The 9,980-nt window shown below is 45.6% G+C and overlaps 1 protein-coding gene across 1 annotated transcript in view; it reads right to left on the minus strand.

Moving 5' to 3' along the window:
- Window positions 1-2,438: 2,438 nt before the first annotated feature.
- TLL2 (tolloid-like 2) overlaps window positions 2,439-9,980 on the minus strand; it is a 149,451-nt gene continuing 141,909 nt past the window's right edge. Inside the window, exons 20-21 of the mRNA XM_012000244.1 lie at window positions 7,865-8,115; window positions 2,439-6,044 (exon numbers count right to left, since the gene is read on the minus strand). Coding sequence (XP_011855634.1) covers window positions 5,910-6,044; window positions 7,865-8,115 — 386 coding nt within the window. The 3' untranslated portion in view covers window positions 2,439-5,909. The remainder of the gene's footprint in view (window positions 6,045-7,864; window positions 8,116-9,980) is intronic.

The following is a 9,980-nucleotide window of genomic DNA, read 5'->3' on the forward strand; positions in this document are numbered from 1 at the left end:
CTGATCAGGACTCCAGTCCCATGAAGAGGACTTGGTTGGTCTGGCTTGGTTCATATGGCCAAGGATGAGGCACCACCTGGCTAACAGTCCCCCCAATGAGGGTCCCTCCAATGGAAGAAGAGGTGGTTCTGCAAAATGAATTTGGCATTGTTACCTAAAGGAGAAGGAATGGATGAAGTGAGTAAGCTCTCCTTCTTTGGAAGTTAGGCCTCGAAATCATCTCCTTAGAAACCACAGATGGAATGCCCTTAGTGGGAGAAAGGTTGGGGCCACCAACTCTGAGAATCTCGGATCATTTATATTTTGTCACCATTTAAATTTGTACAAGCCCAATCACATGGATGGTCTTCCCTGCAACAACTGGTCAGCTTAAAAAGCTGAACCATTCTAAATGACAGGTGGCTGTCTTAGTCCGTTTGGGATGCTAAAACAGAGCACCACAGACTGAGTGGCTTATAAACAACAGAAAGTTATTTCTCACAGTTCTGGGGGCTGGGAAGTCCAAGATCAAGGTGCCAGGAGATTCAGTGTCTGGTGACGGCCTGCTTTCTAGTTCCTAGGCAGCTGTCCTCTCTTTGTGTCCTCACATGGAGGCTGAAGGATCTCTCTGGAGCCTCATAACCTAATCATGTCCCAAAGACCCAACCACTCAATACTTTTACGTGGGGGGCTGGGGTTTTAGTATATGAATTTTGTGGGTATACAAACATTGTTGCAGTGGACTTTTTCTAATTTTTAGAAATCTTTATCTAAAATATTAAGAATAAGGTAGGATAAAGTGAAATTTTAGAACAAAAAGAAGAATTATAGTCATTTTTGTATCTACAAATGCCACACGTGAGAGTCATTACTGCTGCCCACCAATGTTGCTAGTTTGCCTTGTTCTTGTCATGAAGTTAAGGACATTCACGTGACTTGCTGTGATCAATGAAATGAGTAGAAGTAATATATCATTTCCAGGCAGTTTTAAAAGCCAGTGTGTCATGTGTCACCCTTTCTTTCCCTGTATTATAAAACCCAGCGATGTTCTGATGCTGCTGCTCCATCAGCCTGGTCCTGACTGAGCATGATATGGAAGAGTTTCCAGATGACCAGAAATGAACGTGTAGTGTGGACAAGAAATAAATCTTATGTAAAGCCCCTGAGATTTGGGGGATAGTTGTTGCAGCATAAGCTAGCCTATGCTGACTGATACACCAGCATTCATACGCTTGCACCAATGGGACTCATTGTTAGGTCTAGAAGATAAACCTTGCTGAAGATCTATAGCTATATATCACCTTTCTTTCCTTTCCTCCTTTCCTTTCCTTTTCTTTCTCTTTCTTTCTTTCTTTCTTTATCTCTTTCTTTCTTTCTTTCTTTCTCTCTTTCTTTCTTTCTTTCTTCTTTCTTTCTCTTTCTTTCTTCTTTCTTTCATCTTTCTTCTTTCTCTTTCTTCTTTTGTTCTTTCATTTTCTTTTTTTTCTTTCATTTTCTTTTTCTTTCTATCATCTATCTATCCACCTATCTACCTATATCATCTATTTATCATCTATCTATCAATCACCTATCTATCATCTCTATGTAATTGGTGACTGCAAATGGGCAGAAAAGTCATAAAATCTTGAGACTATGTATAGCACAAAACAACTGCCTGTGTTAAAGGATTTTGCATTAAGAGCAATCTGAGTGCTTCTAAAAACACAGTTGTATAATTACCCTTCTGTAATATAACCCACAAAACTCCAAACATACCCCAAAGCCTCTTCATCTAATCAACCTGAAGAGGGTGTCCTTTATCAGATGGAGTCCCTGTCTTTGTGTTACAAATGACCCTGTATCAGTCAGGTTCCCTGCAGGAGACAAGTAATATACACTCATTACTACATTTGAAAAGGGTTTATTAAAATGACTACCTATAAACATTCCCCTTGGGGGAAGTGCAGTACCCCAAGGTTAGACAAGCAGGGTGTCATTACCACCCCTAAGCCTCAAGTGGCAAGTGGAAGGAGGGACTTCCAGGGCCCCCAACGGGGAGTGGGGGCTCACCTACTGGGAGTCATAACCTTCAGTCTCGGGTGTCAGATAAATAGTCCTCAGACGCATGTCCAGATAGAGGAGGGTGGCGAGGGGAGCTGAGGGGCAAATGGAAGATGTCTACCACATCTGGATGGTTTTGGCAGCAGACATCTTCACAATCAGGTTGTCAGATTTTCAGCTTGTTTTGGTGTAAGAAAGGGAATAAATTTGAAAACCATCTTTAGCTTTGCTCGTGACTTTCTGGGTCCATTAGTGAACTCTGTTCTGGAGCTAGGCACTTGGGTACTCACCAGAGAGTGGAAGGCTGTAGAGAAGGGCCCCCTTTTAGTACTCTCTCCCAAGCTCTTGTGATATGGGAGAAAATTATCACTAAAAGGACCCATCTGGTCTGAATTAGCAATACAAACCCAAGACACATCAATAAATCCACATTCTTTAATGAAACCATCCTTTCTAGGTAGAGACATATGTTAGGTCCTCTCCACTTTCTCTTTGAAACTGACATCATTTCGTGAAATGTAAAATTACACAAAATAAAAAATACCCATATGTTTACATATAATACTTTAAACAGTTTTCCTTTTTAAAAAGAAAACTTTTAGGCATTTGGGATTGATGTTCAGAAGTTCAGTCTACAAAAGAAACTTTAAAAACATCTGCTAAAGCCCAAGGAACATTCATTCACAAATGGAACGCTAACAATATCAATCTGGAAGTTATCAAAGGGACCCAATCAACAGGAAAACTCACTGTGAATTTGCTAGTTAGCAGGATTTTACAAATTATTTCAATCAGCTGAGCAATTCGTGAGTGATATGAAACTTTACAGCAGGGGTGTCCAATCTTTTGGCTTCCCTGGGCCACACTGGAAGAAGAATTATCTTGGGCCATGCATAAAATACACTAACACTAACAATAGCTGATGAGAAAAAAAGTCACAGAAAGAATCTCACAATGTTTCTTTAAAAAGTTTACAAATTTGTGTCGGACCACATTCAAAGCTGTCCTGGGCCATGGGTTGGACAAGCTTGCTTTAGAGAGAAATTGTAAAATAGAAATAGAGGGGAAACTTCACCTTACAGGTAAATACCTCTAAATATTTACCTTAGAGGAAAATAGAGGGAATAGTGGATCAATGAACAGCCTCTCTTTCTCTGTTTGAAGAAATTCTACTGGCTAAAGTTAATTCCAGATTTTTTCCTGCCCTGCAATCCAGGCTTAGCTTTTGCTAGACCAGGTTACACCAGAACTGAGCCAGGCTAAAAACCCAGAACCCAAATCCTTCATTAGCCTGTTGTCCTAAGACAATTCTCTGAACTGAAACTATTTTTGCAACTCAGTGTCATCCCCAAAGCTTGGTACCCAATTAAAGCACAAAGCAGGCTGCAGCGGTATCTTCTACCTCTGCTGTTTGCTTCTGGGGATGCTTGCAGGCAGGTCACTGAGCAATTGGAAGCACCAAGGCAGAGGCCTGGGTCTTTCTGCTGAATGGACTCTCTCTGGTGAAGCCAGCTCGAGTTTCTTTGCAAGAACCCGTGTCATGCCCAAGTCCCCACAAGTGTGGGCTTCCAGAGGAGCGGCCCAGCTAGCCCCAGCTGAATCAGAGCTTGTCTTTTCTGCGGATACGTCACACAGAAGGCCTAAATAAAGGTTTTTCATAAGAGTCCCATTGTTGCAAATTGGCCATATGGTGACAATGGTTGAAGCTGTGTGTTTTTGAAAATGTTCATGCTAAGGAGATGAAAAGAAGTATCATTGTTTCACCGTCCTGCTGAGCAGCACCAACACTGTTTCTGACTCCCTCCCACTTTTCTATGAAATTTGTTAATCTTGCTTAGACTTCTAAAGGTTAAAAGTGCAGAACTTTTATTTTCTTGGAGAAAGAACCTTAACAGCCATCTTAGGTATCCCAGTTCCAGTTTCAACTCTCATAGACAAGATGAGACCACATAAAACCTCAGAAAATACAAAAATCAGAGAAATGGAATCTACCCTAACAGGCAGGTGGGATTGGAGCCACGAGGTCAGCTGCTCCATTTGCCGTATCGAAGCGCACGTGGGGCAGGGTCTGCCATATGCACAATATGAGCGTGTAGGCTGAGCCTCAGGCCAGTGCCGAGAAAGGCGAAAACAGAGTTTGGTGAAAGGAGAGGCAGGAAACGGAGAGCCAATCCTGCAGGGCCCACAGTAAAGCGAGGACCAGGGATTGGCATTTTCCACACTGCATTGATTAAGGCTTTGACAGCTGATCTTTTACATACATACATATATACAGACATATATTATTAATAAGAATACTTTAATTTTTTTGTTTTAAGGAAAAAATATTCCCATGCATTTCTCTGACCTTTCCTCGTATCATTCTAGTTTTTGCTCCCAGCAATCACTTTAATGAGACACAGTCCTCTGGTGCCATATTCTGATCTGTAAAAAATATAACCTTTCACCTTTTTACAAATACTTTGTCTAAAATGATGCTGATTCATCCCAAAGGAATTCTGGCGCATGGGAGCTCTCTTGGCTCTAACCAAAAACACTCGTGTGCCGCCCTGCGTTCAACACTAACCAAACAGGACTTACAGTTATGTAAACATTATTTAAAAATTATTCCAACATAAATACTCTTTTAAAGCTAACATACCACAGCTTTTAGCTCATAATGCCCATAGATGCCTTAATGAAATGCCATTCAAAACTACCACACTGTTTAAATTATACCTTGAGGTGCTAAAATTATGTAAACATCATCCTCTACACTTCTCTAGAACAAGTGCCAAGTGTTGTGAATTCTGATTGCAAGTTGGTGATTGAATATTAGTTAATCAGAGCAAAGTTACCAACGCACTCTTTAACCTGATTGGCTACAGGAAGCTAGTCGCTGATTGACTTGTTCCACAAGGCGATGATTCTTACATAACTTATAATTAACCAGTCCTCAACAGTGTTCACCCCACAAGGAACCTGAATTGGTCCCTCATAAGATGTCTTTGCACATTTTGCAAATGCAGTTTGAATTGGATGTCAAGGAGTCCAGGTGTGCCACGGCAAGTGCCTCCAAAGCTAAAAGAAGAAATGTTCTTCGAAGCCCGTGGAATTCCAAGCACAGGTGGAGTCTTCTCAAAGTCAATGAATGAAAAAATTTCAGGACGAGCCACAATATTGTCTTCTCAGCAGACGGGACACTCGCCAGCAAATGTTCTGCTGTATTCATAATGGATGCCTTAGCCCCCAATGCAATTAGGGAGTGTGGGAAACCAAAGGGACAAGGAGTGTGAATGACTGAGAAATGGCTTCGTGGTCTCCTAACTTTATGACAATGATTTTCATACTCGAAACTTTCTCTGTGCACACTGCTTACTGTGATGCCTTTTTTAGTCCTGACATCCATCCATATTTTCAGGTTTCTTGGTTGACGTGTCCCTGGCAGAGAGAAAGAAAATGATTCCAGCCAAAGCTGTGAGCCATATGTTAGTCACAGCCAAGCTTTCATCCCTTATGCCCAACATAGACAGAAGACAGCCCAGCACCTTTGCAAGCAAGTCCAGATTAGAGGAACGGCCAACCCCAAGGCTGGCCTTTTGCCACATAGGAGCAAGGGACAAGGAGAATGGGTATGAACAAACATAGCTTGAATGGTCAGTGACTTCAATCCTAATCTTTAACAGTTCATGAGTGATAACATTGCAGACAGAATCAAAAGAACATTTTCTCTCCACCTTGTTGGCCAAGCTTACATGACTTTCATTCAAATATATACCTCCAAGACTGGATTCTGAGTTTTTGTTTGAGAAAAATACTGTACACTGTTTTAGGGCAGATTTTTCAAGGTGCTATTGTTGTAAAAACAAAAACAAAACATTCTCAGTTTCTGTCTTTCAAGAACGTCAGCACTATTTCTTCATGTGCAGGGCATCCTGGAACTTGGTGCTGGTGTATCGGGCATGAAAGCCTTTCTTGCTGATGGTGTCATCTGTGTGGAATCGAATCATCAGGGAATCTCCCGCGGAGTAGATTTCTTCTAACGGCTGAGGAAAGGAGAAAGGGAAACGAGAAGGACTTTAGCTGTGATTGGAGTTGAAAATTAGGAGGACGAGACAGGATCTTATGCAAGGACACAGGATGTGTCCCTGGTACCAGAGACTCTGAAGAGCATCCAAACAAGCTCCTTTCCAAAAGAAAACATTGCAAATTCTGCTCCAGAGAGCTTTGCAGGCCCTGCTCTTCCAAAGATGATCCCAGGTGCATAGCTCATATAGAATCTATTACTTATTAAGTACGCAGGTGGGTCAGGTGCTGTGCTAGGCACTTCCAGATTTTATGTAAACTTTACAGCAACCTTATAAGGCAGGTACTATCCCCATTTTTCACTTCAAGAAACTGAGACTCAAGTTATCCCAGGTAGGCAGGACCCAAGCTCCGGCCCTTCTGATTGTAAAGGATGCACCATGCATCACCGAACTCCAGGGTCATCATTGTGATGTGTCTCCCAGGAGACCTGAAACAAAGACCATTGTTCAGGCCTCTGTCCCTTCCAAGGACAAAAACTGGGATGGAGCCACCACGTTTGTCAGAAAGGTTTTGCCAGGTGGTCTGTGAATGGGAGCCACATTCCAAGGCTGTTGCCTGCGAGGTTCTAGTGGAGACAAAGTGAGCTTCCCCCACGGTTAACCACTCAGGACCCTCCAAGAGGCTCCTTTCCACAGACCCCACAGTTGGAAAGACTTTATCAAAGGCAGTGCATTGGCTAAGTGCCACTTTGTCATTCTTCCTTTTCTAGAGGGTGAAAGAAGATGGGGAATTATTCAAAAAATACAAATGACAATTTGAATTTCTGTTTAGCACAGGAGCACTGGTGACTCCAAAATGATGTGATTTAAGTCCAGCCAATAGCAAAGAAGCTTGAGCGACCAGGCCTGGAGGCAACAGAAAGGAGGGGGCTGGTGCCCAGTATGGGCAGTGTCCAGTGTGGTACAGCCAGGGGAGTGACCGGGACACTGTACTGGCCAGTGCACAAACTCCCACCAAGCACCAACTATATGCCAAGCCCTATGTCGGGTGCTGGAGAAATAGCAAACACAACAGGCCCACTGAAAAAGTGAACAATGAGAACACTGATGATGACCTTGAGTACAACTATTGTTGTGTATAGTAAGTGACTTGTAATTTTCATTGGCATTTGGTTTTGCTTGAGGAGAGAAATGTGAATATAAGAAATATATAAAAGCATAATTAAATATTTTTAAAGCCTGGGGGCCAAATAAAAATGGAGGAGAGCAGCTGCGCGTGGTGGCTCACGCCTATCGTCCCAGCACTTTGGGAGGCCAAGGCAGGTGGATCACTTGAGGTCAGGAGTGCAAGACCAGCCTGACCAACATGGTGAAACCCTGTCTCTACTGAAAATACAAAAATTAGGTGGGCGTGGTGGCACATGCCTGTAATCCCAGCCGCTTGGGAGGCTGAGGCAGAAGAATTGCATGAACTCAAGAGGCAGAGGTTGCAGTGAGCCGAAATCCAGCCTGGGCGACAGAGCAAGACTCCGTCTCGGGGGATAAAAAAAAGTGGGGGGAGAGGGAAAGAGTTTGCAAAAATAGGGGGAAATTCCCAAAAGGAAAAGTGCTCTTCCATGGCTGCCTCAGTAAGGGGCCTTCAAGAACTGGTCCCTTGGCTGCCTCCCAGCCTCCTGACATTTCTCCCGCTTCCCACTCCGCTTCAGCAAAACGTGCCTCCTCGCCGTTGCTCGTAAGTGGAGGAGGTGGCCAGGACTGAAACCCGGGTGTGTCTCACTCCACAACTCATGCTGTGATTCATCACACTCTGCCCCAGCCCCAGCGTCTCCGGGACTTACCCCAGAGCCACAGAAGCGGCCGAGCCTGGGCGCTGAGCTGTCGTAGCCGTCGTAGGCTTCCATGTAGTCGTAGCCACAGTCGGCCTCCTCCTCAACCTCAAAGGTCCGGAATGTCAGCTCCACGCCGTAGCCGTCCTCTGCCACGATCACCCAGTCGCAGTGGGCCTGGCTCGGGTAGTTGTTGTCCCCAAACTGGGCATGGGAATAGAGCTCTTTGGTCTGCACTTCAGCCTTCAGCCTGCCCCCGCACTCTGGAGCAGAGACAAGTGAGATGTCCCCTCAGCACAAGACACCCTCGTGCCTCCCGCCTGCGTCTGCTCAGTTTTCTCTACAGAGCCTGGTGCGTGCCTGGCAGGAGAGGCCAGGTAGTCTCGTGACCCCATCTGATGGAGGAGTACACAGAGGCCCCTGGCTCCCAGGTCAGGGCTCCCTCGGGGGTGCAAAGTGACCCTTACAAGCCAAGGTCGCCTGTTCCCAGCTTGAGAATACGTGAGCATGCCATTGAAAAGAGCTGGCTGCTTTTTGCTTTTTCGAGTTATGGAGACATGGAGCCAATGGATGGTTCGCCTCACTGGTCGCTGGGATGTGGGTGGATCTATTTGCCACTTTATTCCCTGGAAGGGTTGGATGCATCTGAGAAGGGCTCACACTCGCCCCACGGACTGACTGTAATTTGTCATTTCTGCCAACAGAGGGCGATAAAAGCATATCAGAACCGCGGGTAAGCCCTCAACCCTGGAAACTTCAGACCCTACTTAACTGGTTCTTGCAACTGAGGGCATTGACCATAGGCCAACTTTGAGGTCCCTGTGGGTGTCACAGGTGAGCTGCCCCTCAGATTCTGGGCTTGTATTCTGTAGCCTTTGTTTCTGGTTTTTGTTGGTTGTTTTTTGGTTTGTTTGTTTCTGGTTTTTTTATTATACAAGGACAGTAACTCTTGTTGGCCCTGGTCCTATATATAGTACCTTGTGTCTTGGACACTTAAGCCCACATAAAATAAAATGGATATTGGCCGGGTGCGGTGTCTCACGCCTGTAATCCCAGCATTTTGGGAGGCTGAGACGGGTGGATCACTTGAGGTCAGGAGTTTGCGACCCGCCTGGCCAACATGGTGAAACCCTGTCTTTACTGAAAATACATTAGCAGGGTGTGGTCGTGGGCGCCTGTAATCCCACCTACTCGGGAGGCTCAGGCAGGAGAATCGCTTGAACCTGGGAGGCGGAGCTTGCAATGAACTGAGATTGTGCCACTACACTCCAGCCTGGGCCACAGAGCAAAACTCCATCTCAAAAAAATAAAAATAAAAGTAAATAAATAAGTAAAATAGGTAGACAAGATTGGTCTAGATTAGCAAGCACCAGAAATTCTGGAGGCAAATTCTTGCACAGCCCCTCCCCTGTGTGCTCCATGCCCCCAAGGGGCCCAGGCAAACACTGTTGTAGATTCTGGGCCACCTAGCTCCTAACACTCTGAGGCCCCTCTGGAGCTCCACGCCCCGCCTGGCCCAGTCCTGTCTGACTGCCCATTCTGAGTCCTGTGTTGGCTCTGGCTTAGAATGTCTTACAGGTCTAACCCGTTTTGGGGAAATTTCAAATTCCTGAGAGCTGGGTGGTCATGAAATGAACACAGAGCAGGGCGGGACACCTCCCCTCCATCCTGCCGGACGCCCCCACCCTCCCCACCTGCCTGGGCCCCGGGAGGTGGACCCCTGGCCTCCATCGGTGACCCCCGTGCCCTCTGCTGCAGGTTCAGCCATGGGAGCACCAGCAGATCAGATGGAGGGAGGAGAGAGAGGCCAGGGTATTTAGTCCCCTGATTGCCACAGCTGTTCTTCCACTTAGGTCACAGCTGCAGCCACAGGGTCTCTGCATGCAGCCCTCTCTGTCTCCAGCTTCCAGGAACTGCTCCCTCCTCTCATCCTCTGGGTCTGGGGTTGCAGTTCCTTGCTCTGGTGGCTTCACTGTCCTACAGTGTCCCATACCCTCTCACCCCTTTGTAACCTGTCCCTTAATTAACTTCTCCTCAAATAATGACTCTGAATGTGCCCCCATTTCCTGCTAGGACCCTGAAGCACCTATGTTCTTCCTGGTCTCTATCTGCAGGGACAAGAGGGCTT

Source organism: Mandrillus leucophaeus, unplaced genomic scaffold (genome assembly GCF_000951045.1).
Source record: "Mandrillus leucophaeus isolate KB7577 unplaced genomic scaffold, Mleu.le_1.0 Scaffold117, whole genome shotgun sequence".
In the NCBI taxonomy this organism is placed as follows: domain Eukaryota; kingdom Metazoa; phylum Chordata; class Mammalia; order Primates; family Cercopithecidae; genus Mandrillus; species Mandrillus leucophaeus.